At 26.4% G+C, this 24,704-nt stretch overlaps 1 protein-coding gene across 1 annotated transcript in view; it reads left to right on the forward strand.

Moving 5' to 3' along the window:
- Nucleotides 1-22,095, forward strand: part of LOC105847479 (tRNA-uridine aminocarboxypropyltransferase 2) — a 33,007-nt gene extending 10,912 nt beyond the window's left edge. The window contains 6 exon segments of the mRNA XM_065816048.1: nucleotides 5,852-5,979; nucleotides 8,419-8,459; nucleotides 11,914-12,243; nucleotides 14,657-14,663; nucleotides 14,814-14,942; nucleotides 21,818-22,095. Of these exon segments, the coding sequence (XP_065672120.1) occupies nucleotides 5,852-5,979; nucleotides 8,419-8,459; nucleotides 11,914-12,243; nucleotides 14,657-14,663; nucleotides 14,814-14,942; nucleotides 21,818-21,970 (788 nt within the window). The 3' untranslated portion in view covers nucleotides 21,971-22,095.
- Nucleotides 22,096-24,704: the final 2,609 nt, after the last annotated feature.

Consider the following 24,704-nt stretch of genomic DNA (forward strand, 5'->3'; position numbering starts at 1 on the left):
CAATTGAAGTTATAAAAAAGGTAAAATGGCGAGAAATAAATACCATATTTTTACAAAAAATTGCATATTTAGTGATTATAATAAAGGATTAACTCAAAAAGAATTAAGTGAAAAATATAATATTAGTAAATCTGTAGTATCAAGATTAATGAAAAAATTTATTACAACTGGTAATGTAGAAGTAAATCATAAGGAAGGCCATCCACAAAAAACAACAATCCGTGAAGATAAATTAATTATTAAACAAATAAAAAAATATCCTGCAATTTTATCCACTAAAGTTTTAAGGAACTAAGAGTTAAATATAGACAGAAAGAACCATCAGAAATAGAGCTCTTGAGGCTGAATTACCAATTCGGCAGCCAGCTTGTAAGCCAGTCATGTCTTTATTTTGCTAAAACTTATGGGAAATGGACTCTGCAACAATAGAAAACTGTACTTTTTTCCGACGAATCCAAATTTAATTTAATTCAATCTGATGGTATGACACATGTTAGATGACCAAGTGGGACAAGATTATTGCCTAAATACTGCAACTTAACAGTAAAACATGGAGGTGGGTCTGTGATGGCGTGGGGATGTAAATAATAAAATGGATCGTTTCCAATATAAAGAAATTTTAGAAACAAAAATGTTACCATATGCTGAGGAGGAAATGCCCATTTGTTGGAGATTTCAATATGACCAGGATCCTAAGCATACATCAGCATTCATGACAAAATGGACGGAAGATAATAAAATTGAATTAATAAAGTGGCCCGCTCAATCCCTGGATTTAAATTCGATAGAGAATTTATGGAAATTTGGGAAATAGCAAAAAAAGATTATGAGGATTATATATATAAATATATAATCCTCATATTCTTATAAGAAGATTATATATATATATATATATATATATATATATATATATATATATATATATATATATATATATATATATATATATATATATATATATATATATATATATATATATATATATATATATATATATATATATAGATATATATATAGATATATATATATATATATATATATATATATATATATATATATATATATATATATATATATATATATATATATATATATATATATATGGGCAATTCCATGGCGGAAAATGAAGAAGTAGTAAAACTTAATTATTATATTAATTTGTCAACTTTTAGATAATGAATATTGATGTAGACACATTAAAGTTTATTTAAAAGATACCTTTATTACTAAAAAGTTACAGTTTTTCTTATTGTTGCATGATAAAAAAGCATCATTGAAAAATGTTTTTAAATTGGAATTAATATAGCCTGAAAATGGAGTTAACATGTTCAAATTGTTGTTGGTCAGATTTTATACTTTATAAAATATATATTTCAAGAAAATAACAAAAGAACTTTTGCAATTTTTGCAATCATGTAATGTAAGTTAACAAAAACATGACAAAGTTTTGTTTTTTCTAAAATATAGGTAAAAAACTTAAGTTTTTTAATAATATATGCAAAAGAGTAAAGTTTTGAATAACAGTGCTTAGTTAAAGCGCATTTTTTTTTAAAATTTGTTTAACGTAAGTTAAAACTACATGCGTTTACTAAAGTTCTTTATTTGTTTATGTAGTTTTATTTTGGTTGACGTATGAATATACATAAATTAATAAAAATAAGAATTGTATAAATATTTTTATTGAGAAATCAAAAAAAAAAAACAAAAAAAATCTTTGCTATTCTTCTAATATAAAAAAAATCAGTTTTTCGTAAAACAAATTGTTTGTAAATGCAATTAAGGGGGATCATCCATAAAGCACGTCACCTTATATTTGTCAATTCTTAACCCCTTCCCTCCTGTCACAAACAATCACATATACCTGAACCCCCTCTCCCTCTTAAGCGGTGATAGCAGTTTTTATGTCAAAAAAGTTTAAAAGATTTAAATGTAAATACTTTGCAGCATTTTAAAAATTCAACCTAATGTAAATAAGGAAATACGCATAAATGTAAGAAGTGTCTCACTCTGAACAGAGTGCTGCTACATCGACTGACAAATCCCCTGACTCGCAATGGAGTGCTGCTTCATCGATTGAGGGTTTGGTTTGGGCAGATCAAATTAAATTTTTTTTAATTTATCAAAAATTTTTTTTTTTGTTTTTCAGTCTTTAAAATTAAAAAAAAGCCTAAAACTGACATTTTATGGTAAAAACTTAAAGACGACCATGCAAGAGTATATATATGTATGTATATATATATATACATATATATATATATATATATATATATATACATATATATGTATATATATATATGTATATATATATGTATATATATATACATATATATTTATATGTATATATATATATATATACATATATATATATATATATATATATATATATATATATATACATATATATATATGTATATATATATGTATATATATATACATATATGTATATATATATTTGTATATATATATATATAAATATAAATATATATATATATATATATATGTATATATATATACATATATATATATATATATATATATATATATATATATATATATATATATATATATATATATATATATATATACATATATATATATATATATATACATATATATATATATATGTATATATATATGTATATATATATACATATATGTATATATATATATATATATATATATATATATATATATAATATAAATATAAATATATATATATATATATATATATATATATATATATATATATATATATATATATATATATATATATATATATATATATATATATATATATATATATATATATAGTTAATGTATCTGCTCTTGCTCAATAGTTTTACTTATTTTTAAAAAGCGAAGAATAATTAAACAAAAGATTGCTGCCTCTGGCTATAAGGTAGTTGATATATATATATATATATATATATATATATATATATATATATATATATATATATATATATATATATATATATGACATCTCTCTTAATCTATTAATTAATCCTTTTAATGGGGTTTCTATGTATTGCTAATAAACATTTTATACGAAAGGTTACTTTAAAAGAAAATAAGTTTAATTTATATTCTTCATTTGTTTAATAAGATTTTTTTGAATAAATACACTTTGACAAGACTATTTATATTTTTGATATACTTTTTACAAAACCAATTATCTATTTTTGATACTGTCTATATATTTGAAAAAGCTTTTTAGTCTTTTCACTTCCAATTTTTTTTCTAACTTTTGACCAGATAAAACCAGAAAGTTAGTAACAACAACAAAGGTTATAATACCAGAGGTTATCACTCGAAAAAAAAAAATGATACAAAAAATAGTTAACTTACTGGAGGGCTTAATTAAGCGTTCGGTGGAGAGACATTTTCTTTGGTTTGTGTTATGGTTCTATATCCCATATCCTTTAAAGTCTGTCTATTTGTTGCTACTTTTGCTGCTTTTTTAGTAGTTTTAGCACCATTTTGAGCATCGGAAGATTTCTTTTGACCCATGTTTTAGAAACACCTAAAATGTTTGTATTTTATATGCTCAGTATTTCTCATCAACTGACCATTAACCGAAGACTAATCTTTTGTTATAATATTTTTTATTGCAAAATATAGCAAAATAATAATGATGCATGGCTGTTTGCATACATTTAGCATGAGATTTACATAGTCAAATGTTTAGAGGATATTGGAGGATAGTTTATCTGATACCTAATACTAAAGGTTAGTAGCAAAAAATATATCGAAAACTGTCTGTTTTCAATGCATAAAAACTAATGATTACACTTACGTTAAATTGTTTTTAAAAGTCTGAGCAAAAACAACATTGTTAATGAAAATATTATATTTTAAAATGAAAGTCAATTAAGTTAATTTGAAACAATAGTAGCGTAAGAAAGTTGATAAATAAAAAATGCAAAATAGCGTTTTGGAACACATGTCAAATTAATGTGTAAATAACCACATAAAATTACGCTTAAATTAATGTTTAATGTTTTTTCAACTAGATATTTTCTCTAATGAGCATGTCTTTACCATTATGACAAATTTTTGGTATTTTGACACACTCTGTCCCACTGTGCACTGGTGCAAGTTTTTTTCCCTATTGGTTTTAAAGTACTTTATACCTGATGCAAAAACTCAATTACTTGATAACTGACCAGATCCTGGTAAAGGCAAGGCGGCTTATTTGCCTAAAAAATGCAGCGCTATGATTCTCTCTTTTGCTTTAACAGTCAAATACTACTTAAAAAAGTGTGATATTTTCAACAAATGTCTTGTTTGCTTCACCTTTTATAACAACCACGTTGCTCACCCATGAAATGAACTACCTAACAAAATTTTAGTGCTATTCGTTTCCACTACTTTAAAGCAATACTTCATCAGCTTCCATTATAATTGCCAAAGCGCATCCTCTTTCATGCAATCAAGCATAACTGTTCATGGGCTTATGGAATACCCCTGGTATTCGGTAAGCCCATGAACAGTTATTATTAAGCCCTGTAATTATTAATAATAATAGAATTTAAATTTAATTTTTTTTAATGTGTTTTTTTAGTCCAAATACTAAAGTTTTAACCTCAAATACAAAAACTCAGCAGATTTCACATCGTCAGTCATTAAATTTTTTTTAAATTGTAAACAAAAACAAAAAACAAAAACAAAAACAAAAAACAAAAACAAAAAGGTTGTTCGGCACCCCTTAAAGCTTAGCGCCTGGTCAATTTGTCCCTTTTTCCCCTCCCTCTCGAAGGCCCTGTATATATATACATATACATATATATATATATATATATATATATATATATATATATATATGTATATATTATATGTATATATATATATATATATACATACATATATATATATATATATATATATATATATATATATATATATATATATATATATATATATATATATATATATATATATATGTATATATTATATGTATATATATATATATATATATACATACATATATATATATATATATATATATATATATATATATATATATATATATATAATATATATATATATATATATATATATATATATATATATATATATATAAATTATGTTAGTGTATTATACAAATATAGTGCTCTGTGTTCTTAAAGAAAAAAGCAATAATAAATTAGTAAAATCGCTTAGGTATAAAATTAATAATAAGTAAAAGTTAGATGAGCGTTTTTACTAATTTATATATATATATATATATATATATATATATATATATATATATATATATATATATATATATATATGTATATATATATATATATATATATATACACATATATTTTGTTTATATATATATATTATATATATTCATATATATAATATATATTATTTTATATGTGTATATAATATATATAATATATATATATATGTGTATATATATAATATATATTATAGTGTATGAGTGTATGCTTATATCTATAATATATATATATATATATATATATATATATATATATATATATATATATATATATATATATATATATATATATATATGTATGTATGTATGAGTGTATACTTATATCTATAATATATATATATATATATATATATATATATATATATATGTAATTTATATATTTATATATATATATATACATATATATATATATATATATAAATATATGTATATAGATATATATATATATATATATATATATATGTATATATATATATATATATATATATATATATATATATATATATATATATATATATATATATATATATATATATATATATATATATATATATATATATAATATATATATATATATAAAAGCATACACTCAATAATATTTTTTTTTTAATATTTTAGCTATTTCTATTGAAGACTATATTGTTGATAATGAATTGGCTGACATAAACTTATTTGTTGTTGATGGAACATGGAAAGAAGCAAAGTGAATTTACTTTAACTTTCCTAAATTACACCATCTAAAAAAAGTAAAGTTTAAAAAATATAATGAAGATTCAAATATTATTTAAATGATTATTTCATGTTAAAGTCATAGTTGTATGTGGAGCACATTTTTTCTTGTTTCACGTTTGTTTCAAAATTGATAGAAATTCTTGTTTTATTAATCTTTTCTATTATTCAAATAAAAAGTTTAAGAAATGGTACGAAATTACTAACCAAAATGTGATAACTTGCTTATTATAACATAATTGTTGAAATAGATTTTCAGAGTATTTAATAACCAATCAAAATGGAATTTGTATTCAGACTCCTTATAACAAACTATCAATATGAATTTAATATCAAAAAAATATTTTAATAGTATAAAAATTATTTTTTACTCTTATTGTGATCTGAGATTAATTTTAATAAATATGCTCATGCCTTTTTATATTTTTATTTGTATTTATGATTATGATTATGTTTTTCATTTTTAAAATTGATTGAAAAATTTTAAATAATTTTAACTTAAATTTGTTTTAAATTTTTATAATAAAGTTACTATCGTAAAAAAAAAAAATAATAATATGTAAAAAAACTACATGAAGTAGTCACGAACATCGAGTATCAAATTTAATTTTCCATTTTAAAAATGTTTCTAATTTCATCTTTATGTTTGTCTTCTTTATTTTGTTCCTTTAGCATGAGGTAGAGCTGGTCAAAAATATCTCGAACATGAAAAATGAGTGGCTGTACTTTATCACATTTGTACATATGGGTAGTGTTTTAATTTTTGTTTTACACTGGGGACAAAGTTTGCCCTTTCTAATCTTAATATTAAACATCTTTTCGTTTTTCGGCAATATAAAATGTGCTGTTTTAAAGAGAATTTTGCTAGCTTTATTGTTGTTGTTTCTTTTATGAAGATTTATAAAAAATGTTTCCTATCTTTTTCATTTAAATTTTTCATGCTTACAAAAAATGCTTCCCAATTATAAAACTTGTATTTTGTTTTTTTTGTTGGTTTACTTAATAAATTATATAAAGTTAAAACAGTTAAATTTTTATATTCGTACTTTTGGCTATATAAAAAGACGCTTTTTTGTAATCATAATTTTGGAATTCGGTTGAAATTTTATGCTGCCATTTCCTTGGCAAAGCTTTTAAAATATTTTCTAACTCTCAGTCAAGCCCATGCTTTTATGATGTAAAAAACCTGGCTGAAACATTTTGGTAACATCAGCTACTATTACTATGTCGCTTTTAGCGCGTGTTTTGTTTGGAGTTGTAAACTTTTCAGGCAACCTTTTAATCATTGTGTTAAAAAAAAAAAGGGTTGATTCAAAATCTCTTCAATTTCAATTAAAGGTAAAATATACTTTTCTTTTAATATATGCCAATTGACTGATAGCTGAGAATAAAATTGGTGTAACATATTAATCTGAGTAGGGATAGTTTTAAAAATGTATTTGCTTTGGTATTTGTATTTCTATGGTGGTTTAGTTAACCATTGTGGAACTATGGTGTTCATGTGAACCTTTGCATCCTTCCAAGGTCCATCTATATTTTTATTGTAAAATTTGCCTACCCATTGTAATTGGACAGCTTTAAGTTTATTAATTAAACTTGTAATTCCTGTTCCAACATTTTTTATTTTTTGCTCTGTTTTTGTTTTGTTAAGTCTACATAATTTACTTCCCCAAAACAAAATTGTTAATTTTTGCCTCTATTTTGTTTAAAACTCCTTTGCTCAGTAGTGTTGCTATAAAAGCTAAGTGTATTACTTGCGGGATTTTTAAAGTGTTTTCCCATTTCTGCAAAGAGCTATTCATTTTGTTAAAACGCTCCTTCCATTGGTTATTGTATGGGAAGTTTCCGTTATTCGAAAAAATATTCCTTAGCTGTTAAAGGAGTTCTCGTCCCAATTGAAATTTAGAAACTCATTTTTGTTTTTGAAAATATTTTTACCTAACCATATGTATTGACATTTGGCAAGGTTTATTTTTGCGCCTGTGGCTTTTTGATTGAGCTTTAAAGAGTCCCCTACTTCTTAAATGGAATCATCTCCACTTAGAAAAAAAAATGGTGTCGTTGGCGTATTGTTGTATTTTTGTTTCTCTCCCTTCAATGTGAATACCTTTAATATTTTTGTTTTGTCTAACATAAGTTAATACTAATAAATACTAATAAATACTTAAAATAAAAAAAAAGACGCTTTAAATTTAAAAGTTTGACACTTTAAATTTAAAAGTTTGTCTAAAAAGTAACAAGTAATGAATAACAAAATTTAATGATAACTTTAATTTCAAATGTGTTTTAATTTATTATAAATTATTTGGGTGAAATTTTTTAGATTTTTTTTAGATGTTATTTTAAAACTTAAAATTCAGATTTTGTTCTGAGAACCTTTTTTTAACTTTTACAAGATCTCAAGTCACAAAGACTAAAAATCATATATTTAAGGTTATTTTTCTGAAATTCTTTAGAATTCTGAAGGATTTCAACTTAAGTATTGTGTAGGAATGAGGTGATTCCATATCAAATCACCCAGTCTATTGAACCACATATCTTCCTTTTTCGTTTATGTTTTAACACATAGCTCCTATTTATAAAAAAAGATTGCATGCAAAGTTTCAGCTAAAAATGTTGAAAAGATATTTTTTTATGATTTTTTTGGAAAAACATATATCTTGATAAATTATTGAATAACAATGGCATAAATGTGAAAATAAACATTTATTATACTTTTTTGATGCAGAATTTAACAAATTTACTTAAAATGCTGAAATATGAAAGGAACATGCTTAAAAGGTAATAAAAAACTAGATTATATAACCCATCTTTCGGGCCCAATATCTCAAACACCCTCATTAGTTTGTTTCTTTTGCTGCTAATATTTTTATTTACTTATAATATTACAAGTCAATTTAAATCTAATGGAAATAACAATAGTAACATAGAACTATAATTTCAAAGATTTTTCACTTTTTCAAGAAATTACTTAAAGATATTTTCAAATACAATAGAAATAAATTACCCATAATTTAAAAAGTTACTTAGAATTATGCATGATTTTTTGAGGTATTGAAGATATAAGTTATTTTGACTGCATTTTTAGTTCACAATATTTTTGCCATTTTACTTCTACTTCTATTTTTCAAACGTTTTTCAAACGTTGTTCAAATGTTTTTGCCAGCACTAGATCATGTTTATGGAATAGACTTTCAAACATGTTTATGTTGGAAATAAAACAGTTTTCTCTTTGAGACCAATTATAATGTTGATAGATTTTTTGCTCAAGGAGTTTAACTTCAGCATCAACTTCTGCTAGTTTGATTTTAGTTACAAGGTTGATCCACCACTTATCATCCTAGACCACATCAAGTTGAAATTTTTTTTTAAGGTTGTAAGTTCTTGTGTAGTTAGTGTTTGTAGTACACTTTTTTAGTTCCAACTCTGCTCAACAATTAATTTGGAAGTTAACTCTGTTAACTTCCAACTTCCACAAGATCTATAAGCTATGAGCACCAGGTTATGAGTTATTACCATTGTATGCTTCTTCTTGTTTTTCATGCTGCAATTTTAATTCTGAATTATGTGAAAACCTTTTATGTAAATAATGTTAACAACCTTTAAATTTTTAATACAAAATTTGTACAAAGCTTCTGTTGTGAGAATTTGGTTTTGGTGTTGTTCTTTTAAACTCTCTTGTCAACCTTTTATAGTACCACCTTGCATAATAATTTTTTGCATAGTGATTTTTTGTGGGATGTTGCAAAAAAGTTCTGTTCACATTTAAGGCTAAATTTTCTGATAGTTAGCATAGATTGTAAAAGCTTTTACAATTTATGTACTGCCCTACTCAACCACCAGTGAATAAATGTAATTTGGATAAATTGTGGGAGTTTTATTTTAAATGTGTGTAAGATTAGTTGAAATATTTTGTTCATGTAGGTTAAATTGTGTGTAATGTTGTCTGATATAAAAATAGTAAGAATTATGTTTTAGTACACTTTCATCGTCTTTAAAGTATATTGCTAATGAATGTAAAGTACATTATTTGGTGTTACAGTTATAACTCTATATCTTGGACTTCAAATTCATAATTTTCTGCAAAGTCGCCAATAGTTAATATGCTTGATTGATCCATATTTTATTTTAGTTGTTTAAGGTACTGTGATTGAGAATGGGCAAAGAATTAGCTTTCAGTTTTAAAAAACAAGGTACTAATAGTTCAATGAATGTCAGAAAATCTGCTGTCAAACTCAATAGTGTTGTGCAATCTGTAGCTTGCTATTGATTGTAGTTTATCTCAAAATCATCTTTATATTCTCCAAAAGTCTCATAAAAGTACACGGTTCATATTCTCCAAAAGTCTAATAAAAATACACTTCTTTATGAGGACAATCATAATACAGTCAAGCATGCATTCTTTGTTTTGCACCACTTGCACCTGGCAAAATGCCCCACTTTGGTCTAAATGAAGCAAATTTTGAGTAGCTTTCTAGCCATCTTTGCCTGGCATTTTTTAAACTTCAAAGTTATTTTTTACTTCTGATATTGACCAATTTGGTGGTGCTAGTGTGAGAAGTAGAACAATAGTAATTTTATCAGAACAGAGACTTTTTTCAATTATAATATAATCAAAGTTTCCAGCCTTCTTTTGCGCACAATTTTTTTCATAACACTCTTTTTTGGAAACTTAAAGATGACATGCAACTTCTTCTAGTAACTTCGTTTCTTAGTAACCATTTCGTTGATGTGTGCAACTTTTTGCTTTCTTCCTGAGAGCGTTTGTTTTAATGGATTTTGAATTAAATTTTAGATATATTAAAATTTTTCGAAATTTTTGTTAATCTCCAGTCTTTTAATTTTAAATGATGGTATTTAAAAAATCTTCATCATCTTGTTCACCCTGGAATCTTCTCTTCTGACAACTTTTTAGCAGAGGTTTGCAGAGTTTTTTTCCCAAAAGCAATAATTAAACTACTTCTTAATTAAATCATTTGTGACTCTTATTGTAACTCATCAAAAATTTCTCGCAATGTCCTCGCATTAGTCTAAAACTTAAGTTTGTTATGTTTTAGAATAATAATAATAATAAGTTTTACAGCTTCTTACTACTGGTTTTCTCTGTATGTGCCTCGAATCACAACAAGCTTTCTGCCTTAAAGGATACATTTTCAAATATTTTTTAGTATGTTTTTTTCAATGTTTTGTAAAGTTTGATGATTCTATGTTTTAGTGTAAAGATATAATTTTTCCTCTTCATTGCCTTAAGTTTCAATAACATCTTGTTGGCCTTCACATGACTCTGATATCATTAAGCCAATAGAACACATCTTAATTAAATAATTTAGGTAGCATAAAGTGGCTTAGTGGTTAGAGCTTTGGCTCAGAACCAAGAGGTTTGTGGCTTGACGCCAGTAAGACATTGGTAGGGAAGTAAGTGTGAACTTCCTGGTTAAATGCTCCTCTGCTGTGCTCTGTGATAAGACCAATAGGTCTTCTTGGAGCACCTTAATAACCCAGAAAAAAATAAATTTACCTTGGGATTAACCATAAGAATATAGTATTTCTTAAAACAAACAATTGTTCTTTTCTACTTAATATTTTGCATAAAAAAAAGTTTTTAATGTAGAAATAGTTCAAACCTTTTAATATTTCTTCTTTAGTATGATGTTTTGCACTGTTAGGATTGTTAATTTCTATTTTAATATAGAGATTTGTAAAAGCTAGATTATAATTTGCAAAAGAATATATGTCTTGGCAGGAAGAGTGGCATCAAGTTCTCTTTAGTGATGAAAAACAGTTCCATCTTGATGGTTCTGATGGTCATCAATATTACTGGCATGATCTTCAAAAGGAGGAAAAAAATTGGATGAGTCTTTAATGGGGTTTTTTTTTTTGCTGGAAAACTTCCACTAGCATGGATTTCAACAAAAACAAATTCACAGTGCTACATTGACTTTGAAAATTAGTTTACTTGAAGTTAGTGAAGAATTGATGGGTGAAAATTTCACTTTTCAACAAAACAATGCTGCTATCCATAATTCAAATCTAACAAAAGCTTGGTTTAGAGAAAAAAATATTCACGTAATGGAATGGCCCGCATGCAGTCCAGATCTAAACCCAATTGAAAATCTATGGGGAATACTTTCTAGAAAGGTTTATGAAAATGGTAAAGAATATGAATCTACATTAGAGCTGAAATCTCGCATCAGAGAAGCTTGGAATATAATATTTATAGAAACTATCCAAAATCTTGTGACTAATATGTCAAGTCGCATATTTGAAGTCATAAAAATATAGTAAGCAATACTAAATATTAAATGAGCGTAGAAACAAAATATTTTCTGTATTTTCTTGTATATATAGCGTAAATGAGGCTAATTCTGTTTTCTCCGCAAATTGAATACTTTTAATTTTTTTTTACTATTTGTAATTAATGAAACATACCAATTTATACATTTTTTAATTGTAGTAGAAGATAATAAGAAATAAAGTAGGTTTAATAATTGTTTCACTGCCATTTTATAATAATTAGAGCAAATACAGCAGAGAAAATAGAATTAGCCTCACCCAAAGGTGAGGCTAATTCTATTTTCTCTGCTGTATTTGCTCTAATTATTGATACTATTAAAGATTTTCCAGAAGTCATAAGAGCCTAATTTTTGAGATAAAATACAAGATTTTATGATTTGAAAATAGTGAGCTTTGGCGTTAGACAAAACCTTTTTACAATGGTTTCTAGCAATAGTAAACAGATGTCTGTTTTCTGGAGAATTGTTTTGCTGATAGATATGGAAGTAATGATTTCGTTTGGAAATTGCTGCAGTGCAATCTGAGGAAAATCATGTGAGGCTTGACTTGGAATCGTCAAGAGGGAATAAAAGATTCCATGTAAGAAACACATTTGTCAGTAGGAAGACGAAAGAATTCTACCCAAGGGCCACCACAAGGAAAATTCCAGAAAGAGTCCCAGTCAGCTTTAAGGTTGTTGTATAAAGTACAATGATAGGGAGATTCTGTTGAAGAAAAAGGATGAGATAATAGTTTTAGAGAGATCAAACCATGATCAGAAGCACCTAAGGATGAATGTGAAGAAATTGAGCACTGACTTGGATCAGAAACAAGACATAAGTCAAGTAGAGAAGATAAATGATTCGGGTTGTCTGGAAAGCAAGTTGGAAAGTTGACGATTTGAGTTAGAGATTGAGAAAGGTAAAAGTTTAGGGCCTTAACGCCTGTAGAGTCACTGACACTAGAGCCAAACCATTCAGTGTGATGAGCATTAAAGTCACCAACAACAACCATATCAGCTGAAGGATAAAGAGAAAGGGCATGGTCAATTGATCAGAAATAACATCGAAAAGAGTGCAGTCTTGAAATGAAAGAGAGCGATATAGAACAAAGAGAAAGGCGGTAGAGTGAAGTAGTGCTAACTGAAAGCACATAAAAGAATAGTCGGTGGATTTACACCTAGTTTCCTGACAAATGGGTGAATTTTTACGAATGTAAATGCCCAGGCCAAGCATGTGAGACTATTCTGTGTATATTTTGTGAGTCTTTATGAATTAAAGGAAAATAACCATCTGAGATCACAAGATGACTCAAATTAGTCTCACAAAGAGCAAGTAGGTCGGGTGAACTTTTCAAGAGATAAGAATTTCAACAGAAGAAAAGTTACTTTGAAGACCACAAATATTAGTGAATGATAGGTTTAGAGAACTTAGTGATGATGTCTTTTGTGTTTTATAGTTTTTTATACTTTAATCATTTTTAAATTTTTCAAAAAACTTGACTCAAAGCATAGATAGTACTCATAGATAGGTAGCAGGAAATGAAGCAGGTTGTACTGGGTTATATGTTACCAGGAGCAGGATAACCTGACCTGACTTAATTTAAATAGCAAAGCCAAGCAGCATATATCATTTACACATTTGTTCTTTCTTTTTTTATGCTAACTAGATTAACAAATTAAAAAAATAAAAATTTTTTGTTTAAGCTCCAAAATCTTGCAGTTAGTTTACATCATTGATATATTTTATAAAAAAATTTCTGTCAAGGTTATATTAATGCAACACTAACAAAAATTATATGTATATTATTGTGTAGGTTATTTAAACATTCATTTGTTTTATTAAGTTTTTGTAGTAATAATCATAAACATTTTATTCATTTATTACATAACATTTTGAAAAACGTTTTTTCAAATGTTATGAAAAACAGGTCATTTTGTGAAACCTGGTCAATATTAAAATATTTTAGAAACTGTAAATACTTGGGGCTAAATTTTTGTGTAAATTTTTCTCAAAAGTATGAGGACCCATGGTTCAAAATATCCTGAGTTATGGGTGATTTGATTGGGAATTACTAAATAGTTACTATTCAAATTAGAGCATTTATTTATTCTTGATATATTTTTTATGTTTATATAACTTTATATCTACTAATGATAAATAAAAGTAATAAAAAATAAAAATGCAGGCTGATGCTAAGAAAAGTAAAAAATTTTGTTGTAAATGTCATTTTGATTTTGGTAACTTTTTCCTGTAAACAGTTGTGTTTCACGTTTGATAATAATATTTATAAACGAAAGTTTTCTATTCTAAAATATATTCTGATACTTAGAACTATATTCTGATACTTAGAACTATATTCTATATTAGAACTATATACTGATACTTAAAACTATATTCTATATTAGAACTATATTAATAGTTGTGAAGTTTTGAAAAACAAGAGCTCATAATACCTTTGTAAACGATATTGTAATATTGTTTAAAAAGGATATATATATATATTTTGTTTAAGCTTTTTATGTAAAGAATATTCTTTTGCAAGTATTTGCATTTTGCAGAAAAAATTTTTTTTTTAGGTAATGTTGTCAGGAAAATGGAAAAGTCAATTTGTAATTCGAACGCAACCAAACAATGATAGTGTTTCAACATTAGAAGCTGTTGCTATTGCAATTGCACAGTTTGAAAAGACACCTGATTTGATTGAGGTTGTAGCTATACAATGTAATTATTTCTAACCTTATATTTAAAAACAGGTGTATAAATGTATGTATGTATGTATGTATGTATGTATGTATGTATGTATGTATGTATGTATGTATGTATGTATGTATGTATGTATGTATGTATTTATGTATGTATGATTGTATTTCTCTCAACCTAACTTGTGATTAGGTACTCTTTATTCTCCTTTAGTGGTTAGGATTAAGGATTAAGGGGGTCGTTGCAATGATCTCTCCAACACCTTTATCTCATACTTTTTTTCATATTTTTTTTTCAATCCTATTATCGCACTTCTAACTATTACCTTAAAGCTGACTTAGATTTCTTTCCTGATTTACTTTGTGATGGTCCTTGGGCTGATGTCTTTTGTTTCTCTAAGATAAAAGTACCTTCTATGTTATTTATTGGTAGGCTTGAACGCTCTTATTCCTTCTTATTGTTTTTAAGTCAAGCCTTGCCTACCCCAGCACAAGTCTTGTCTACCCCCATTTTTAATTGTAATTATTTTTTCATGTTTTTTATTTACGAGCAACCTTCTTTATACATTTTTTTTTAGTGCACAAATCAATGCAAAATGGTGCTGTCTGAAACTTAGCTCCATAATTTTCAGTTTATTAAACTTCGTATTTTGTCTCATAAGTTAGGTTTTAGAGAATTTTTGAAAACCTTCAGCAGTGTCATTAACTACTCCAAGTCTAACATTTCATCTCTTATACATCTGATTTTTGTTATTTCTCCCAATGGTAAAAACAGAAATATTCTTAAAAACCTTTTCTCTAATTTGTCTATTGAATTTAATGACCACACTTTACCTGTCATTCCAGAATAACAGGGTTATCTATTGTAAGACATTCAAATTATTTTCAAAATGGCTTCCATTGCTAAAGTAATATCTGCTGTTTGTGGTCCAGACAAAATTTTTAGTCTAACAAAATAATCTCCGGAACTCATTTTCATTCTCTCTAAACTATTGATTAAGTGCTTAACCTTTACATAAACTAAACCTTAACATATCAATGGCTTTCAATAAAATTTGGCATCCTGGTGTCCACCATATGCTCGTTTTCTTAGGGAGGACACATAGTTTATCTGGGAGAGCTTTTGATATTCTCGAATCATTTTTTTAACCTCAGTAATATAGATGTTCTTAAAAGCCAACACTTTTATTTGTTTCAAGTAACGTCTGAATGTCAAAAAAGATCCAAGAAAATCTGCTGTGGCCTTAAGTGCTAAAATGCTTAAGTTTTATGAAATAAAATGCTCTGTGTCGACCACCAAACGTTGTCTTTGTAAGGCTTTCTTCTTTGGCAAAAGATCAGTGAAGAAACCACTTGTTTCTGTAAAGAACCGTAAAGCTTAAACTGGGTTCGCAAAAAAAAAACACTTCAATTGGACACCAAATAAGTTGGCATAAGTTAAGTAATGAATCTATGTTCATGCTATTTGGATCGGATGGAATTAAGTATGTTCGACGTCCTGCAGGTGAGAGATTCAATACTAAGTACCAACTTCCAACTGTAAACATGGTGGTGGAATTATTATGGTTTGGGGCTGCTTCAGCCATGGTTGTATTGGACCTATTTTTCATATTGAAGGAGTTATAGATGAGCATGTGTATAAAAAGATCATCAATGATAAATTACTTTGTCATGCTAAGGATAAAATGCAATGAGGATGGATATTTCAGCAAGACAATGATCCAAAGCATAATGCAGTCTCTGTTAAGAATTTCTTTGCTAGCAAAAAAAAAAAAAAAATTGCGTTTTCGAGCGGTCATTACAAAGTCATGATCTTAATCAAATTGAGCATTTCAGGGAACACTTAGATCGTCAATTAAAAAGTCAAAAAATAAAAAATAAAATAATTTATTTGCTTTAATTAAATCAGAATGGTCAAAGATTTCATTAGATGTTATAGTCAAGCTAGTAGACTGCAGCATTATTTATTATTGACTGGCAACACTCTTACTTAGTCTTCCATTTTATAATATTTTCATTCTCTAAAAACTTGTTTAAAATCTAGTTTTTTCCTCGCGCATAGGAATACTCTCCCGTCTACCTTTTTTTTTATACTCATACAGTTCATATATATATATATATATATATATATATATATATATATATATATATATAATATATATATATATATATATATATATATATATATATATATTATATATATATATATACATATATATATATACATATATATATACATATATATATGCATATATATATACATATATATATATATATATATATACATATATATATATAAATAAATATATATATATATATAAATATATAAATAATATAATATTTAAATATATAAATATATATTTATCATATTTTTATTTAAACATTTAAATTTGTTTTTTTATTATAAGAATATGTTTTTTATATTTATTTTTGTTATTTTTATTTATTTATTATATATTATATTTTATTTTTATTTTCATCTGTTTACAAAAACGGTTAATTACAGTAGTATAACCATATTTAAACCTTGCCGTAACCCTAACCCTAAGCCTGACCTTAATGCTGATCCTAACCAAACCCTCAGTCGATATAGCAGCACTCCGCTGCAAGTCAGGCTATTTGATAGTCGATGTATGTACTTTTCGTTCTCTATAAAAGTTGCTTACGGGGACATTTTTTTTACAAAAAAAAGATGCTTACGGGGACTTATATATATCTATATTTATATATATATATATATATATATTTATATATATATATATATATATATATATATATATATATATATTTATATATATATATATATATATTATATATATGTATATATATATATATATATATATATATATATATATATATATAGAGAGAGAGAGAGAGAGAGAGAGAGAGAGAGAGAGAGAGAGAGAGCGAGAGAGAGAGAGAGAGAGAGAGAGAGAGAGAGAGAGAGAGAGAGAGAGAGAGAGAGAGAAAGAGACAGAGAGAGAGAGAGAGATTATATTGGTTTAACTTAAATCTGTTGAAGTTGAAGGTCTTCATAGTGAAAATGCAAAGAAGGATAATATTATAAGCGATCTAAATGACAAAATTTCCAAACTAGAAAGTTTAACAGCAAAATGTACCGCTCAGTCAACGCGACTTTCATATCTGGATATTGCCTCATTATTTACCAAACCTGGTACCCCAAAGTCTTGCAATTATAAAAGCAGTATCACAAATTAGCGATAAGAAGTCCAAAAAAGACATATTTATCTCCTCAAACGAAAGTAATCTACTAGAAAAAAAAGACGAAGAAACTAAGACAGTTCAAGATATTTTGCATTCACTAAGTCTCAATGCCAATGTCAAAGTATTTAGTTCAAACTGAAAATTAATGTAAAAACCTAGCCGTAACCAACAATTACAGTTGAATTTGAAAATAACTATGTACGCAACCAAGTAATTGCAGCTGCTAAATACCTTTGTAAAGGTATATATAAAAACATCCACATTCGACCTGAAAGAACTATAGCTGAACAAGCTGAGTTTGTTAAGTTATTCAAAGAAAGACAGGCTAATGAAGATCTACGCAAAAATGGTATTCTTGATCAGCCCTTTAGGTTTGTAATCGGCGGTGACCGGGTCCACAGCGTTGATATCTCACAGACCCGTTTATTTAACGAAAAAGAAAAACATCCATTCATTGATAGCAAAACAGCAGCAAAAATTCTACAGTAAACAATAAAAAACAACCTTTTGTAAATTCTTTTAATAATAATAATAACTTCTCAAATGATAATCACTCGCTTAAGCCTAAATGTCTTTATACAAATTCTACATCTTTAAACAAAGAAAAGTTTCTTGAACTATCTGATATTGCTCTCTCTCAACATCTATAGACATTATATTTGTTACCGAAACATGGTTTAATGAAATATCATCTCCGAGTATAAAAAATTATGATCAAACATGACAGAAATGATCATGGAGGAGTTGCTATTTATTCAAGAACTTGCCTAAACGTAATTGAATTAAGCTTTTCTCAAATTCATTCTTGCTTTAATTTTAAACATTCTGAAAAACTATGACTTTCACTCCCAATCAGTAACAATTTGCTGATTGATTGTATATACCGCCCACCAAAAATGATGGAGAAAACTGCTAAAGAAATTAACAATTGTATAACTTTAGCTAAAAATCTATGATTAGTAACCGTTTTTCGGGACTATTACTCACAGGTGATTTTAATTATCCTAACATGGTTTTGGAATGATGACTATTCGACAAACTTCAAAGGACAAAGCAAACCAAATTAAAGCAAATTTTATTAACACACTCAATAATTCGTTTTTGTATCAATGCATACACTCACAAACATTTATTATAACTCTTGTTATAACAGACTCTCCAGACAAAATAAGTAAAATAACCTTTGATCCGCCTCTTGGATGTGCAACACAAAGTCACTTACTGCTCAAATGGAATCTCATCATTGAAAAATCAAATTACTCAACCCCATTTATTTTCTCAAAATTATGTTATAAAAAAAGCAACTATGCAAAGCTAAATGAAGCTTTTAATAGTTATGATTGGATTGCTATGTTTAAAATTTAAGTATTAGTGATTCCTACAAAAAATGGACTGATATATATCATAAACTATGTGCTAAATTCATACCTCCTATATCAAAACACACACAAAAAAAACATCAACCTTTGATCACAATTGACATTATTAAGTTAAGTAAAACAAAAAAACAACTACGGTACAATAATAGAAATACAAAGTGGAAAGTTCCATATCTAGTTAATCTTTATAATACAGTTCGTAATCAAATCAAAAAGTATACTCGTTCAGCAATTAGAATCTTTGAAGAAGATTTAGCAAACGATAAATACAATCCAAAAAGGCTTTTCAAGTATATTAATTCTAAACGTTTATCATCAAGCCCTATTAATGCATTGATCACTGAGTCAGATATTAGCATAAAGATGGTGGATATAGCAAATGTACTAAATTTGCAATTTCAATCCGTTTTCACAACTGGAAATGTACACACACTGCCGCATTTCCCAAACAGAACATCAAGCACAATCAGTTCATTAAAAATAGACCAATCTCTAGTAGAATCACATTTACTCAAATTAGATCCAACAACAAATCGTTTGGCACTGACTGCGTAAGTCCATTAGTTCAACAAGTGTGCAAGATCATTAGCCAAACCATTATCGCTTATATTTCAACATTCAATCTGAATTACCAGAGTCCTGGTTAGAAGCCAATGTTACTCCATTATATAAGAAAGGCTGCAAAACAGATCCAGCAAATTATCGACCAGTCTCCCTCACTTCTGTTACTTGTAACATTCTTGAGAAAGTAATTAGAGATAAAATCACAGAACATTTATATCATAATAATCTTATATCTACATGTCAACATGGATTTGTCACAAATAAATCAAGTGTCACAAATCTTTTGGAAACTATGGATTTTATAAACTTTGCAAAATCAAATAAAAAATCGGTAGATGTTATATTCCTTGATTATACTAAAGCTTTCGATAAAGTACCGCATAAACCTTTATTATTAAAACTGGAACAATACGGAATTGTTGGTAAACTTTCTTCTTAGATGAACTCTTTCCTTTTAAATTGTCGACAACGTGTTGTTTTAGGAGAAACAATATCTGATTGGGTTCCTATCACTAGCGGTGTTCCTCAGGGTTCTGTTTTGGGACCTACCTTGTTTATTATATACGTTAATGATCTGCCTGATAAGATAAACAACGTTTGCAAAATGTACGCTGATGACACAAAGATACTTGCCACAATTGAAAGCAAAAAAGACTGTAAGCGACTGCAGAGTGATATTAATTGGGTTACAGAATGGACAAGAATATGGCAAATGCAACTCAACGAAAGCGAGTATAAAGTAATGCATATTCTAGGGAGTTCTAATTTACTAAAATTTGATTACTATATAAATGACCTTAGCACACACCAGAAAGTTAAGCTTGAAGTAACAACAACTGAACAAGATTCAGGTATAGTATTGTCATCTGATCCTAAATTTCAGGATCAAGTCACAAAAGCATCATATAAAGCTAATCGAATGCTTGCAATTCTAAAAAACACATTTATATCTAGAAATGTTACTATATGGAGTAAACTTTACAAAGTTTATCTGCGACCATTTTTAGAGTATGCAGTGTCAATATGGTCGCCTTATTTAAAAAAAGATATTAAATTTTAGAGAAAATTCAAAAACGAGCTTCAAAGATAGCACACAATCTTCATAACCTTGATTACTCTATTCGCTGTTCTGCAATTAAATACTCATCACTAGAAAAGAGACGCCAAGATATATATATATATATATATATATATATATATATATATATATATATATATATATATATATATATATATATATATATATATATATAATATATATATATATATATATATATATATAGATATATGTATATACATATATAGATATATAGATATATATATATATATATATATATATATATATATATATATATATATATATATATATATATATATATGTATATACATATATCTATATATGTATATACATTTATCTATATATGTATATACATATATAGATATATGTATATACATATATCTATATATGTATATACATATATCTATATATGTATATACATATATCTATATATGTATATACATATATCTATATATGTATATACATATATCTATATATGTATATACATATATCTATATATGTATATACATATATAGATATATGTATATACATATATAGATATATAGATATATGTATATACATATATCTATATATGTATATCTGTGTGTGAAATCAATTTAAATATTTTTGATCTTTATAAATTTTTGTTTTTTTAGGTAGCTCGAAAGCCTTTAAAATACATGTGTGATATACAGCTTCAACATGGTGCCCTGGTTCATGACAGCAAAGAGGAATTAGCAGCTCGAGGTATTAAGTATCGATTCTTTGAATCTAATCGTAAAAAGAAAGAATTACCTTCTAAATCCTAAGTTGTTTATTTAACTTTGCATTTTTAAAAAGACGCTTGTGCAGTACTGCTAAATTTTGTAGACATTGGAAAAATAGTTTTTACAAAGAATGTATGGCATCGGTTATATCAAAATAAAGAACAATATAATAGGATAATAAACACTTGAGAGTGGAATTTGTATAACTGAATTGCTGAAACTTATATATGGGAGTAAATGAAAATTTTTTGCAAGGTTTAGCCTTTTTTTAACATTAAGCCATGTTTTTTACATGACTTAAAATCCCAGAAAAAGACATAGTACTTTTTAGTTTGCAACTAATTTATTTTATATATTGTACATTTTTATTGATCCGAACTATAGGTTTTCAATTCGATTCCTGTTAGTCAAAGTATCAATAGATCTATTTGCATATTTTAATGTCAGTCGATGTATGCACGTTTCGTGGCCGTTTTTTATTGTTATTACTATTATATATCATATATATTATATATCATATATATATATATATTATACATATTATACCAAAGTAATAATAAATACTTTTACTAAAAATATTTTGAGTTTCTTTCTTCATGACTAAGCAAATAAGTGAAACTTTTTAAAATTTAATATAAAATTCCTTACTAGAATTACCTTCGCATACAAAAACATGTACAAATGTAATGAAATATTACTTGCTTGCAAAACATCAGATGAAACCAACAGTTGGTACAAAAGAACCTACCTAAACATAAGTTTAAAAATCTTAAATTGAGGAAACGTTGACTTTCACCATTTAGGTTCTCACCGGCTCGGTACAAAAGATCCTGCTATCACAGAGATCTCTAAAAAGATTGCAGTAATTGCAATTCATCTCAATTATCATTATATTTCCCGCATCAGGATTATCTGTATATTTCACTTATCTCGATCATCAGTATATTTCACTCATCTCGATCATGAGTATATTTCACTTATCTGGATTATCAGTATATTTCACTCATCTTGATCATCGGTATATTTCACTCATCTTGATCTTCAGTATATTTCACTCATCTCGATTATTAGTATATTTCACTCATCTCAATTATCAGTATATTTGGTAATCGTTTGCCGCAAACATGGATTCTGAACAAACAGCTTCCAGGAATAAACGGAGGTTAATTTGAGCAGCCAATAATTTTTTCTGCAACATAATTTGAAAAACAAATAAATACTTTATATCTTTTATTTATTTGTAATATATATATATATATATATATATATATATATATATATATATATATATATATATATATATATATAAACAATAGTAAACAAATAAATACTTAATATCTTTTATTTACTTTTTTTCAATTCGATGTTTTTTCAACGTTTTGCACAATTTTGATTATTTTAAATTCAACACTAGTGGTAATTATCAGTTACTACTAGTTTTACGTAGACCGGTTTGACACTAATGATGTTCTTTTCTTTTTATACATACCAGAAGTGTAATAATTTTATTTTTTAACTTAAAATTAATAAAAAAGATATTTAATTAAAAAACCTTACTTTTTTCTTCAATGTTCTTTCTCCAATATTATGTAGCTTTTCGTTTTCTTTTAAGTGTGCTAATCCGATTTGATGTGTACCGGAAGTCCCTATTTTATTTATCAAGTATAAAAACTTACTCTTTCTTTGGGATCTATTTTTTCTTTTCGCACGTGCAATTAATATGGGTTCCATCGTTACATTCTGACGAACAGTTTTTCTCTTTACAAGTAATAGTTCGGCAATTACAATTCAGTATATTAAATAACTTGTCAAGTTTAGCAATAAATCTATCATTATCCTTTAAGCTTGCTTTTCCTTTCTCGCAGTAATATAATGTTTGATATGTGTTACAAATAAAGCATTTGCGTGGATCCATTTACTAATCAACTTTGAGTAAACATCGTGCATTGAGTATTTTATCTGATAATTTCTTTTCTTTTTATTGTTTCTTTCTTGTAAAATAGACCATATCTAAGAAGATCTCTTAGCGTTGGTCACTCTGATACAAGAATGTCTGTTCCAAAACCTTTGTATTTCGAAAGCTTTGATCCGCTCCTTTTTCTAGTATTTGATGATATTGACTCTACCATGATTATATAGCAAATTTAAAAATTTGCAAACCTTTTGCGTAAATGTTTTTTTTTTTTTAAATAATATTTTTTGACATATAAAAACAACATAACAACTATTAGTTTGACAATTTATAAATTAGCAACTTTTTATATTTTTCATACCACATATAACATATTATAGAATTCCAAGTGAATGGGTGTAAACAATTACTTGCGTTTAAAAATGCATGGACGCAAAACAGTGTCTGTGGTTAGGGTCAAAGCTAATTACGAACAATTTACCATAAATATGCAAATTTAAAACACACTTCCCGGTAGCTTAACATAATTTTTTGCAAATATTCGAACTAACATAAGTGCGAATTGACATAAGTGCAGAATGGCAATTAGCATTTATGCCAATGTTCACAAATTCGTTCGGCGCACTTACGCTAATTCGCAATCAATTAGTTTCTGCAAGATCGAGTTTGATTAAAAATATTAAATTAATTACCAGAGTTCAAGTCATGCTGATAACCACCTGTTGTTTTAATTTTTTGCATTGTCTAATAAATTTCATTAGCAACTTTACCATAGGTTGTTTAATTATTTAAAACCACAAAACGCAATCAAATATGTCGTTTAATAAAAATAAAATAATGCACGAAATTTAATACTGTAGAATT

This window comes from Hydra vulgaris, chromosome 13, assembly GCF_038396675.1.
Source record: "Hydra vulgaris chromosome 13, alternate assembly HydraT2T_AEP".
Lineage (NCBI taxonomy): Eukaryota > Metazoa > Cnidaria > Hydrozoa > Anthoathecata > Hydridae > Hydra > Hydra vulgaris.